The sequence below is a fragment of the Papaver somniferum genome, chromosome 10 (genome assembly GCF_003573695.1).
Source record: "Papaver somniferum cultivar HN1 chromosome 10, ASM357369v1, whole genome shotgun sequence".
NCBI lineage: Eukaryota > Viridiplantae > Streptophyta > Magnoliopsida > Ranunculales > Papaveraceae > Papaver > Papaver somniferum.
In genome coordinates this window covers 29,211,712-29,225,313 of record NC_039367.1, presented here as the reverse complement: position 1 = coordinate 29,225,313, position 13,602 = coordinate 29,211,712, and the positions used below count along the sequence as shown (strand labels likewise).

At 36.0% G+C, this 13,602-nt stretch overlaps 1 protein-coding gene across 4 annotated transcripts in view; it reads right to left on the bottom strand.

Moving 5' to 3' along the window:
- The window catches only part of LOC113317236 (transportin MOS14-like), a 41,712-nt gene extending 30,457 nt beyond the window's left edge, over positions 1-11,255 (bottom strand). The window contains exons 1-27 of one of the 4 annotated variants that reach the window (XM_026565372.1): positions 10,922-11,253; positions 10,427-10,504; positions 10,110-10,172; positions 9,271-9,318; positions 9,021-9,167; positions 8,696-8,827; positions 8,174-8,214; positions 7,887-7,978; positions 7,031-7,158; positions 6,399-6,474; positions 6,077-6,197; positions 5,896-5,995; positions 5,626-5,707; positions 5,098-5,180; positions 4,852-4,971; positions 4,056-4,107; positions 3,803-3,958; positions 3,301-3,424; positions 3,107-3,188; positions 2,940-3,028; positions 2,753-2,827; positions 2,606-2,660; positions 2,299-2,418; positions 2,125-2,217; positions 1,852-1,997; positions 1,590-1,767; positions 650-1,221 (exon numbers count right to left, since the gene is read on the bottom strand). In XM_026565372.1, coding sequence (XP_026421157.1) covers positions 937-1,221; positions 1,590-1,767; positions 1,852-1,997; positions 2,125-2,217; positions 2,299-2,418; positions 2,606-2,660; positions 2,753-2,827; positions 2,940-3,028; positions 3,107-3,188; positions 3,301-3,424; positions 3,803-3,958; positions 4,056-4,107; positions 4,852-4,971; positions 5,098-5,180; positions 5,626-5,707; positions 5,896-5,995; positions 6,077-6,197; positions 6,399-6,474; positions 7,031-7,158; positions 7,887-7,978; positions 8,174-8,214; positions 8,696-8,827; positions 9,021-9,167; positions 9,271-9,318; positions 10,110-10,172; positions 10,427-10,504; positions 10,922-11,053 — 2,898 coding nt within the window. In that variant the 5' untranslated portion in view covers positions 11,054-11,253 and the 3' untranslated portion in view covers positions 650-936. Of the gene's footprint in view, positions 1-649; positions 1,222-1,589; positions 1,768-1,851; positions 1,998-2,124; positions 2,218-2,298; positions 2,419-2,605; positions 2,661-2,752; positions 2,828-2,939; positions 3,029-3,106; positions 3,189-3,300; positions 3,425-3,802; positions 3,959-4,055; positions 4,108-4,851; positions 4,972-5,097; positions 5,181-5,625; positions 5,708-5,895; positions 5,996-6,076; positions 6,198-6,398; positions 6,475-7,030; positions 7,159-7,886; positions 7,979-8,173; positions 8,215-8,695; positions 8,828-9,020; positions 9,168-9,270; positions 9,330-9,757; positions 10,054-10,109; positions 10,173-10,426; positions 10,505-10,921 lie in introns of those variants that run through there. The other 3 variants (XM_026565373.1, XM_026565374.1, XM_026565375.1) reach the window with 3 other exon arrangements.
- Between the last annotated feature and the right edge of the window lie 2,347 nt (positions 11,256-13,602).

Sequence of the window (13,602 nt, the reverse complement as noted above, 5' to 3'; positions counted from 1 at the left end):
AATGGCCTTTTTGCAAAAGAAGCTCGAGTAAAACTAACAAAGTCAGGACACGCAGCAGAACTCTCTGAATTTTCCAGACAATATAGGTCAAGAATGGATTATGGGTACCACTCAAAGTAGCATCCAGCGAAACCAGGAATTTATGTCACACCACGCAACAGAGTCAACAAAGGATGTTTTTGCAAACAAGCAACAGAGTGAGAACAGAAGAAAAGTTAAAGCTCAAGGGAAGAGAAGTAGAATAACAACCACAGAAGGCAATCCGGGAGAGTATAATAATCTAGGAAGGGAGCTTGTAGCTAGGGAGATCAAATACATAGGCAGAGAACTAACAGCCACAATCAGAACACCGAGATGGTCAGTGTGCAATCTGCAATGTTAATGATGAGAAATCATGAAAGGATCTTGTAGCAAGGAGATGAATTAACACATGTAGAAAACAACAGCAAACAATCTGCAAAATTAATGGATTAAGAACAAAACCCAGATAATACGAGGGTACAGCACTACAGCTCAAAGAAATTTGTATAGACCGAGTGCAATAATTACCGTGATACCAGGCTAACCAAACTCAGATTTGCAGATAAAGAGATTAAACACTAAGACAAGTATAAATAGCTATTGGATAGTACTAGCAGAGAGAAATGACTTAAGAAAGGTGAGCAGAAATTTAAGAATAAAGTTGCCGGAGATCAGTACAGAAACAAGGTTCAAAATTTCAGAATGAACAGATTTAGGAACTAAAAAAAAAAATACAAATTTTGTGCTCGAAAAGCGACACTAGGGAGGAAAAATACAGACATCCGATCAACTCACTCGAGACTCGCTCACTATAGCCAATAAATTAATACACAATCAATGATACATAAGCAAGTACAAAATCTACCAAAAATTTCAGATCCATATAAATACAATGTGTTACTATCTTCCTTTCTACTAGGAGGATATAGCAGGTACAAAATTCAACTCCAAAGGCCTCAAAACTCCCTGTACAATCTCTTGAACTGCTCTGTTGCGGCGGCAAACATCCGAAATCTCCTCAACAGGAGCTGTTAAAGATGAAATATCAGCCCCAGATGCTGCTTCTAATAAAGCTTGAAGAAATCTTGAACGCTCCACTTCTGTTACGGCTGTTGACGGAATCAATGAAATGCTTTCTTTGGCCCACTCAAGAGCCATCATCCCATAGGCCCTCGTCAAGGCTAGCAGGGTGTACGTAACCTGAAATATAGTGATAACCTTAGGAGTCAACCATTTGAACAAACTAATGGTTTTTAATTTCGTAAGGGATGGTTTCAGTGACTCATGGAATGTCATGTCCATATAAACAGAATGTAATTATACCGACAGATTTTTTTTTAAAAAAAAATTGTGTTGCTTTTGGCTGAATTTTTTAAATCCTCTTAGTAAGCAACTATATTAGCAAAGAAATGTATTGAGATTCTCTCTCAATGTCTCAAAAACAACAAGAAATGTACGATCCACATTACCCAAAGTCACATATCTGCCAAGAAGCACTGTCTCAATTTTCGAGAGAGAAAAATGTATGTGATAGAGAGAGAATAAGTATTATGGTTAAATATGCGTACCACTTCTAATCGAGAACTAGGGAGAGCTCCTGTTAAGGAGGCTATCAAAATTCTAGACAGACTTGGACCTCGAGGAACTACAATAGTATCCCTGGTAGATTTGTACTGTTCTCCTCGGCTAGAGTTTGAAATGTCAAAGACATCTGATAAAAATGTCAGTATTGAACTGCAAGCTTCTCTACAAGAAATAAAAGAAACATTAATCAAGGTGAGAGTACATAATGTTTAATTTTTGAACACTCAAAGGAAGAGAAAATGATACCTGTGTTGTACTGTGATCCCATTCATCGCACAATCAACTAAAGGTCGGAATACAGCTGATGCAACGAAAAGATGAGGGCAATAGCGGATGCATCGAGACGCCAACAAAAAACAGTCATCGGCTATGTCTGGTCTGGCTGTAAAGTCCTACAACAAACAATTGTAATATAGTCCCAACCAATGAGTATCAGAACACCATTAAAACATTAAAAGGTGCTGCAAATTATCAGTCAGTCAATCCATAAATGGTGTAATAAACACCAATCATATTTACCTCAATTTTTGTCAGAAGATGTGTGGTGTGGTTGAAAAGCGCTTCAATCAAACTTCGGAGATAGTTTGCACATGATGGGTCAGAACCAAATATCTGCCGTCCGAGAAAACATAATTAGACAAGTGATAATAGACAATTAGACACTGAGATAGTTTGCGGTTAATAAACACTGACCTTTATCACTTCACTTGACAGGTATAGGAAACACGGCTGGTGATGCTGTTGATATAAACCCTGTATCTCCTCCAAAATAGCTCCTATTGTGATTCCCATGAACTTTCCCGAAGTTTTCACCTTTAGAACATTTAATATTTGTTGTAAGAACCTTCTTAATCAAAAGTAGATGTCCATAACCCTTATTATTTCAAAATACAGTACATATACATCAAAAGTCGATAGAACAATTACATAAACCGACAGTAGTAACAATTAAGGGTTAAATCAAATGAATCCCCTAAAGAACATGGATAGTAACACTCACAGCATATTTACAAGCCCGGCAAAGAGACTCCATTGTCCGCATGTCCCATGCACGACTAGAGAACAAGAAGCAGTGAAACTTAATTAGATATGAAAATGAAAAAGCGCATTTCCACGAAATTAAAAAGGATGTACTCAAGAATCTTACTGATCAAATATGGTTTTGAAAATTGGCCATAATCTATGTATTGCATCTGCCACGGCTTCAGGGTGATTAACATACCTAGAATAATTACAGTCTCATAAATAAGAGGCGTAAATCAACAAACAAGATAGCAGATTATTTTTATTTTATTTGCTCAAAAATTTTTTTCACAAAAAAGAGATAGTAGAACCTGAAGATGTTTCCCAGTCGATCAACATGAATAGTAAGTTCCCGCGCAAGTGCTTTTTGTAGTTGCGTGGGACCTTGATTGATGAGTTCCTGGTTGATCATATCAACAGTCAATTTGTGCTACGTAAAGTAGCTACTTAGAAAGTAAGCCTTCTAGAAAACACTGACCTGTAATGGAGTCGCAACAGGAAGGCATAATGCTTCCAGGGCTTTTTTTGCATTTTCAGGAGGAAGCTCTGTGATAACCATACTGAAAAAGAAGTTTCGAAACAAAGTCAAAAAACGTTTCGAACTGAAAAATGCAGTGATTTTTCTTAAAGTTTCTGCGCACTCAATGCAATGCAGTAAAGCAGCTTTCTTACCTCAATGCTTCAACCAAGTACAATGACTCTTCGGCAGAGAATTTATAGCCACCTTGCCCACTAACCGCTCTATGGTATATGTGGAATAGACCATCTAGAGACCCACAAAGCTTTTGTCGGCAATCTATTCATGAAAAGAAATTAAATTATTTTCAATTCACATTTTAGAAGTTGATCCCTCAATAAGATAAACTGATTTACGCATCTTTGGCATATCATAAAACTGCAAACACAGAACAACTCTAAATGATCCTAGCTCAAGTACAAAATAATTGGTGCTGAATAGAGTAAAGTTAAAACACTTCAGAAAACCAATGAACACAGAAAATGTTGAAGTAAGAGCATTGGATATATTTATCATCTTTCTACTTCCTGGTGTTTTTACTATCTGCCAGGAGGAGTCTTATGGGACACACACCAACCAGACCGCTGAATAGCTGAAATCTCCAACAGGAGTATGTGCTTACAAACAACAAGATTTGAAAAAGAGAAGAACATTTACCATCACAAATGTGCCTAAAGGCCAAAGCTGCAGCTGCTGCAGAGTCTTCAGAGGCACTCATGCCACTCATGAGAATCTCTATCACTGAAGGCAAAACCGGGAGTCCATTTGGTGAAGCATCAAGCCATTTTGAATATGCTCCGATTGTCAAGCACACTGATAAAGGTGCCACACGGAAAACGAGTCAAATAAAAGACGACAGGTGCCAGAATAGATACTAATCTTTTTAAACTTGCATAACATTATCAAATACCTGTCTGAAGTAATTGAGGTTGAAGAGGGAGTTTTGGAAGCAGCGCCATTACCTGTTCGAAAATATTTTCACCAGATAACAGTATATTGTAAGCATGTTTGTCTTTCAATTATAAAATTGAACAAAGAGTCAAAGACCATGGAAATATAGAAGATACGGAGAAAGTTGAAGAGCATAAATTCCATACTAAATTACTCAATGGTGGTGTTCACCACGTGGGGGAGGACATATGTTCTATACATTAAAAGATTTTACTAACATTTCTTTTCATTCTTTTTATCTTTATAGTCAGGTTCTCGCCCTCTCCATTACTGTTTTCCTTTTCTTTGATCAATAAATTGCCTCTCTGTAGCTCTTCTTAAAGAAGAAGATTCCATACAGCATGGCATGCTTTATATTCATGATAATGTGGTGTATGAATATGACAACATAACAGTCACATAAACCTATCCTAAATGACAAAGCTCTGTGAATTTTATAAAATCTAAGATAGGATAGTGTAAAGCCCAACCTTTGAGCACTTGAAAGGTCAAGACTTGCACCGTTACACGGCACAGGCCCTGTGCCACAGGGATTTTAGAGTTATTAAAAAGCATCAGGAAGATAGTAGTTTAGGCTTCATTAGAGAAAAGTGCTTTGTTTTCAAAGTAGAAAAGAGACTGCTTCTAAATTTGTCACGTTGGGCGTATCTCTAGTGCAAAAAATATGTCAGTTTGTTTGACATTTCAACCAAGTACGAAAATAGGTACTAAAGCAGGCAGAAAATACAGGAGATTTCTGAAGTTCGTAAGCATACCTGAGGCATTACTTCAGCTTCGACAACTGAAATATAACTTGATATAGCTCGGATACAATATAGAGAAGCTTCTGAAGGGCGCCAGTCCCAAGTTTCATCACTTCTACAGCTGTGAGTGTCCTGATAAAATCAAAAGTGAAAGGGTAATTAAACAGTTGGAAATTGGAAGTTTTTATAGAACCTTTGTAAGGACAGCATTGATTACGAATGCATATATCTACTTCATTAAGGAAATAGACTCCTCACCTCAACAAGCTTCATGTAAAGAATTTTTAGTGTCACTTCACCACCTAGAACTGATGCTGCATCTATCAAGACGTCTGCGACAGCTGGCAATATCAGAGATTCTATTAGCGTCTCAAAAGTGGATGCTAAGTTTTATCAAAACAATTAGTATAAATGCAGTGGGTAGCTTTCTTAAAAAAAAAATAGTATAAATGCCGTGGGCGTTGTGTGCTCAGAATATACAATGCTGTATGGTCACAGGGAACTATAGCAGAAATACAGCAAAAACAATTTCAGTAAGCAACTGAACCTCTTTAGCCTAGATCACTGAAATATTCTCCAACCCGTGCATAATGTAAGTTTTAAAACTAGTCAGGCTTGGTAATGCAGTTAAAGTAGATAACAAAACAACCTTTGTACAATTATTAAAGTTTCATTGTACATGTTGTTTTTCTGATTCACAGAACATGAAGATCCCATTACTACTAAGTACAAACAGATAGATGAATGGCAAACAACATCCGTACTGTGAGTATGACCAATTATTACCATATCTTGTTTGCTTAAATTCCCTGCGATCCTCTCTTGAAATGTTTTCAGAATCATGGGGATACTGAACCCTGAAGCTAACCTGTACAAGAGATACTTCAATTATCAGAGGTAACCTTTAAGAATAACAGAAAACCAAGCATTTGATAATACATAAGATGAAAGTGGCGTTCAACTTGTAAGTCGGCTGCTGGATGTTAAAGAGTGAAACAGAGTGAAAGCATATATTTGAAATCGTAAAACATCTGAACAAAAAAAAATTTAACACACCAGAGATAGAAGTGACTCATAAGACGAACGAAATATTTGTAGCCTTCGATTTCTCTCTGCCTCAATGGATGCTTCATCTCCGCATGATAAGTAGGAATCCCTGAAAGAATAGAATCATTAGTACCAGCATTTGTTTGATCAAAATACACAGCCAAGCAAGGATACGCCCGAGAGGAGTCACCTTTCAGTCAAGTTAACTTGAAGGTTGTGCCAAAAACTAAAAGTCATTGAAGCAATGTAATATTCTGGATTAGAAGCAACATCTATCAATGCTTGCACAATCAGCATTGATTCAGCAGAACCTGCAGAAAGATATATATATGAGAAAAATCCAATTGTTGAAATATTTAATTTCCCAAAATATCTGTGTGAGAAAATTCTGTACATGGAGACATAATTCAGATAGAATGTTTCTACGCGTAAGTGGAATTCTTACGAATCAAAAGAGGTAAAAACCATGTCATAATATGTGAGAGAAGCTTCAATACAATGTAGAAATGTACCAGTGGCAATCAACTCCACGTACGAATCACCTATATCCGCAAACAACCGAGCAATGGCCTTCAAATCTTCCTCATCCTGACATAAGAAAATTATCACCAGCAAAAATACAATTCGAATTAGAAACTGAATGCGGAAAACATTAGTGATCTTTAAGCTCCAATACTCTGGAATACAAAGATATACCAACAAACATGGAGAAGGAAAACACTTAACAAGACACTAATAAAAACGAAATCAGGAACGCCGTTAATCATAGCATAGATATCTTTCAAGAGATAAATTATGCTTAAAACAATCACCAAAAATCAGCCTTCCTAACAATCATCGAGAGAAAAACTATGTCACAGAAAAGTTGAAACATAATAGATATGAACATGGCCTGGAATCTTTGGATTGCACCAGAACACACGATATAGACATATTGGCACCTGTATCATGTGATGTTCGAATCACATAGGGATACCACTCTACTGACCTTAGATATATACTGGGTGACCTAAATAGAAACTGTCCAATCAACTGAACCGTAGTAGTATGACTTTTGTGCCTCTCTATTATATATCGCTTTTCCTGTATCAGAAGAAACCCAAAAAGCACGAGTGGAACAAGCAAACTTAACCAGATTAAATACCTTTGAGGAATCTTTAAGCTGCTCCCTAAGATTCATAACTTGGGGCACAAGTAGCTGGATCAAGGGCATGTGAGCAGCTACACCACCGGAGCTTCGAGCCGATGTGTAGTGTATCAACTCAGAGATGACTGCAGCAACAACAACAACAACAAACAAAAATTATAGAAATATGTTACTCAAGCAGAAGCACAAAACAAATGCTTTGTGAGCATCCAACAGTCTCAAGTTAATCGATAACTCAGGTATATGTGATAATATGCAATTCAATTGGCTAATTTTCTTCTTACTGTAGGTCGTGCTTTCAGATAAGTAATCATTGGTAAAAATAATTGTTACTACCTCCGATTCTGGAAGAGAGATACTATCACATTTTCATTTTAGCCTAAAAATAGGACAAATTGAAAAAGTGATAATATCTCTTTTCCGGAAACAGATGGAGTATTTTTTAGTCCGATCATCATACCCGTAAAAAAAAACTGCCTCGCACACTAGTCGTTTCAGAAAAAGAAGTGCGACCATCACTCTATTTATTGATTAGAAAGAAGAGACTCTTCGAAAAGAGAGAGATTGGCAAAATGCATGACCCCTAGCCATGTAAATATACTGAATGTTCAAAGGAGATCTTCCACTACAATACAGGTGGTAACATCAACTCCAACTGACCAACGCAGGAATTTGAAGGTACCAGTACCACGCCTTACATGCCCCATATTGTAATACATGAAGACATGGAAAAAGGAGGTAAGAGTAACTAACAAAGATATATATGTAATAGACATTATACAACATCTACATCAAGTATGGGTTCTTATCATCCAAGAAGCAACATTTCACATGCAATATTTCACATGCATACCATTTACTGAAGCCTCTGAAAGAACCTCTGAGTTCAAAGCAGAAAGTGCTGAGTGCACCAAAGGATGGCATGCAAGGGTAGCAGAAGGAATCCTGCAAACAAGTTCACAAACACGATCATACTCGCAGACAAATGCAACCGCAGAATCTCACCTCCTCAAAATCTCGGTGTGAAGTAGAATTATAAATCAGAAACTCTATACATTAACACATAGACCTTCGCTAAACTGAGACATAATTTTACAGCATATTAATTCATAAATGATAAAAGTAAGAAGGATGACTCACGCATGCTTTAGTTGAAGCCAGGAAGCAAAAGCTTCAAGAACCTACAAGCCAATGTAGATAGATTAATAAAAACAAAACCATGTAGTCAGCAGGAATTTACAAAATTTGAGCTTTATCAAATTTAAAATATTTTACTGCGAGGTAGCATGTGTATCAGATGTCTGGAGCAAAAGACTTTGCAGCTAGTGAGAGGTTACAACAGAGAAATGCGATTTTCAACAAACCTAATATAGTACTACTGATACACAGTAAATCAACTGGAGAAGTTTGTATGTCAAAACAATAAGCTCAATCTTATTAAAAAAAAAAAAAACGAAGATAAGCATAAAATAGTTTTTTTTATCTTGTAAATCCAGATTTACATAATCAGAGAGTGCAAGTGATATAACTTTAAAGCACTCACACCCACAAGCAGGTCTATATAAAATTCATAAAGACTAATTGGTCATATGCTATGGAGAAAGAAACAAAAGAAGAATACACTCAACCATAAGAATATTGAATAAAAGAAGATATAGTTACCTGCTCCTTTAGTTCATTCAGACTCAAACAAGTAGTCAAGACATTAAAAGCAACCTCAGCTGCAGAAATAAGTTCCTTCTCAAACTGACGCCGCCTTTCTGGACGAGCAGCTATCTTGTGGCTAAAAGCTTCCTGAATACAAAAACATTGAATGCATGATAATTGAAACCAGGGAAGGTAGTAGAAAAAAGAAGTTGAAAACCAACTCCCTCGGAAATCCAAGTTTTACTAAAGTCTAAAGATGCAGATTAACTTGCTAATATGGTTTATATAAAATTGTTGTCTGAGAAGTAATTTAGAACTAAGTTTCTTTGATACATCATACCTGTGGCAAGACTGTCAGCAGCTCAAGAAAACTTGGAATACATTCTGGATGCAAATTCATTTCATCTCTGAGCCAATTCACAATACCACCATCACCCCAATCTTCAGCGGAGACATGTACAGCCAATGCTGCTACAGCAATGCTAATCTGGGAAACAGAACATTTGAGATTAGTACCCATATGTTAGTACAAAAACAACCACATTAGAAACAATAAAAAGAAAAAGAAAAGAGCAAAAAACACAAACTACCTGTGTTCGAACTATAGGTGGTCCTTTGTGTAGTTTTTTCAGCAGGCCCTGCATCATCACTTCTCAGCATCAAAAACCATACATCTTACTAATAAATGCGTATATATGGTTTGACATTCATGCTTGAAATTAAGTCTTAACAATAGATGTGCTTAGATAATGTACTCATGTATATAGTATATATCACATGAGCATGAATGAGCGAAAGAATATAAAATTCCAGTAAGGACCCATGGACGAACTGCGGGGTACATCTATAGCGACATGATCAATCCTATCCAAAGATCTTGTTGGTTGTAACAATGATTAACCTCTGCTTTATTACATATTACAACCTTCCTTTCCTTCCAAGGTCCACTGTGCTCCACCTATATAAGGACCCCATAAGCAATCTGCAATAGATTCCTAAACATCCAAGAGGGCAATTTTCCTATACAATCATCTTACTAACTAGTAATAAATTAACTAGTTACTAAAGATTATGTACCTTTCGTCAGTTGCACTGTTGCTCGTATTAAAGGTGCACGCAATGCTACTAGAATCAGCACGTAAAAACTTTTATAGCTTAATCTGATCTAAGATGAGAACTTATGGCTTTCCATCCTCAAATGAACTTTTTTCCCTCTTCCACGGTTTATCATAATCTCCACAGGTAAAACAGCATGATACTTAAAAGTCTTAAATCAAGCAAAAACTTCAAAATCAAAAACGACAAGGGTTGGGGAGCAGTTAGCATTTTTAAGACCAACAAAACCAAACAAATTTGATCTAAGTATTCGTGCAGCCAGTTTTCTATTGCAAATTAAGTATATCAAGCCAAGATTTGATCACTAACTTACGTTTAACGAATCACGTAACGGCCGAAAAGCTTCAGAAGGTAGTTCCTCGAAATCTTTTTGTACCTATAAATCAAGAGAAAGAAAGAAAAAAAACATCAATATTAGTTGAATTACTCTAGAGCCTAGAGGCACTCCATCATATCTTTGCAACTATCAACCTATTTATCTTTTAATACTCTTGTGGATTCAGAACATAAAACCCTTGAATTATCAAGGTTAACTAGTTGATTTTTAACTCTTTGCAGCCTCTGCATGATACTATTAATGATATAGACATGCATATATTGCATAAAGATGAAAAATATTAAAATGCCTACCTTGCTTCTAAGTGTCTGAGCACAAAAAATGAGCGTCTCTTGATTGCTACTGGCGTCATGAAGTAAGTTATCAGCAACCTGCACGCGCAATTACAAACAGGTTAATCAATTTGGAATTTTGACGAATCTCGAAGAACAATAGTGGCAATTTGCAACAACAAAAAAAAAAAATAAGACACTTGTAGACTACTAGCCAAACTAAAACAATGTGTGTTGTTTAAAGAAACTCATATCTGATTCTGTATGTACAATTCATCATTAACATGAGGTTTATTCCTTGACAGTCAGTGTAAGCAAATAGGCATGAATTACTATCAGTCACAAAAAGCAAGTGTTCCCCAAGCAAAAAAAGTAAAATTTGTTCCACATTCACTACTATTTCTTCAAATTCACTTGGAATTAGGTCAAAACCTAGGATTCGATTAACATAAACCTAATTACCTTAATAAACCCTGAAACCAGACTAATTGGATTAACAGTAGAGAGAAACAGTACCTGCCAAGCATCAATAGTACGTTGAAAATCTTGAAGCCATCGATCAGCTTGCATACGAACAGAATCATCGGGATGATGATATAAAGCATTCAGGGCTTCTTTTACTGTATTCTGCAACTCCATACTTGACATATTCCTTCTTCTTCTTCTTTCCAAATCAAATTCAAAAACCTAACCACCTTAAATCGATAAATAAAATCTTATAATTATGAATAGATAGATGGAATTTCTAGCCCTAATTTTTATAATTTCAATTTTTCAATTATTTTGAGGGGGTTTTTGGCGCCCCACTGTAAAGAAGATCTCTGATTAGAGTGAGAAAGACAAGAAATTTCTTTTTTTCCTCTTTTTGCTGATAATTGAAGAGGGATGTTTGGTGTGTATTGGGTGTATATACCATGATACGCTATCCAATTAGCGTTGGTCATACGCATGTTGAAGTACCGACCGACCTTAGCTGGCTAGATGGTTAAGGTAGGTGGATGGTTTTGTGCCCGTGGTTGAGGCTGCCAAAAGGTCCAGCCAAGCGGTGTTGCTGCTGCTAAATCTAATCTCTTCCAACACTTTGCTCAATGCTACTAACGGGGTACCATTTTGCTTGGATATACCAATTTCTTACCAAAGAATGTTTTGTTTCATATGCAACTTGGTATACCCCAAACAAAATGGTACCCCATTAATAGCCATGCACTTTGTTGAAAGAGCACCACACTACCAACGTTATAGGGGTGTATTGAATCCGAAATTATTCGGATAATTAATATTCCCAATTCAGGATGTAGTGAGTTAGAAATTATTTGGATAATCAAGATTCATGATGTATTGAATCAGAAATTATTTGGATAATTAAGATTCCCAAATTTCTACCGTATTGAATAAGTTTTGTTTGGATTCCTTAAGTTCCTAAGGTATTAATTTTATAGATATGAGATTCTATAAAAATCTGAGATATCCAATTTATTTAGATTTTTATGGATATTAGGGACCCAAGATTTTTATGGATTTTTGGGGAAATTACAAGGCAAAATGTATACATTATTTTCTTGCATTAATTTAAATCATGAGAATAAACCTTTACGGAAACTAGTGGATTCTCATATTTTGCCATTCCTCCGTCATTAGCTCCGCCACCAGTACCACCACCTCTACCGCTGTCACCACCATTTTCCGTGTGTTTTTACTTGCGATTTCAAACCAAGTAACATTTGTTACAATTGGAACTTGAATCTATAATACAAAACAGAAGCGGCTTTTGAGCCTTGGACGGTTGGATAATATTTTTAGAGATAAACGTTGCGTCCGACTATCCCAGTCTCATCCCAGCCATAGACATCTGACGGATGCAAGATTTGTAACCTTATTCCATTATGGATGTATGCATTGATAACCCACATAATCAGTTCCTCACCGATTAATTAAAAAATCTAATGTGGCAACAAAACAATGAAGTGAATAATTAAATATTACAACCGTTTGAACTTCATTTTTCCACACTCATATTTTTTACTCAAAAAGAAAAGGAAAAAAAAAATATTCTTTGACTCATATTTTTTTAAAATCAAAAACAGCCAACCTTCGTCAACTTGTGTAACATTTGATAATTGCTGAAAGAATACCATGAAATTAGATTAACATTTTTCTCATGTCGTGTCGTTACGGGTTATTTCTAGTGCAATACAAAGAGATACTAAAATACAAAAGAGTATTAGCCATTAAGGTACTGCATCACCGCCTTCAGAAAGACCCATTAGCAGTACAAAAAAAGTCCATCAACATGCATGATCTTCTGCAAAAATTATAACATGAGATCGAATTGATAAGATATGAAGATTTCAGTTCGACAGTTATCCTCACTTCAGAGAAATGGTACGTAAAAGTCCAATAAAGACGGGTGAATTTGATTATTCTAAAATTCCTGAAAACCTGGTATTTTACCAAATATATTGAGTTGTCCTCCTAATATTCAAGACCAACTCAAAGATATTATTTGATGTAGAAACTTTGATTTCTGGGAATCACGCCTAGAAAAACAGTTGAATGAACTTTCTGATGATGAAGGTGATTCAAACATTGATAGAGATATTGATGAGGAAATCTTAGAGTATGTTAAGCTATTGGATTTAGTGGAAAAGAAGAAGATGAAGACTTCTCATGTCACACCTTTTCTGAGTAATCTCTGTCATGCAAATAAGAAACTGAGAAGATGTTACGCATGTGTTTATGTTTCGAATCGTTCTAGCGAATCGATCCTCAAGGATTCAGAGGAAAACCTACGTATGAAGTCACTTGAATGTGATAATCTTTATAAAAATACTTTTCGTTGGAAGAGAAACTTGCAAAATCTGAAGCAAGGATTAACTCTCAACGGACTAGTTTTGATGATAGAGAAAGTGCTTATCTCGTTCGAGAAAAACGCCTTGAGGCTGATTTAGCTGCTGCTCTTGATAAAATCAAGATGTTGGAAGATGACTTGAAAAAGTTAAACCCTAGTTCAAGCAAATTAGCCACTATGTTAGGATCAAGTAAAAATCATCGTGATACACGAGGATTGGGTTATAAGGGAATAAATGATCCAAGTATTAGCGAAGAGATAAAATTTGTTAAGGCTAGTGATTCTTCTGAACAAAAGGTTTTCAGTGATGGCAAAAGTGAAATACCTTCATCGGAAGTTAAGGTTCAAA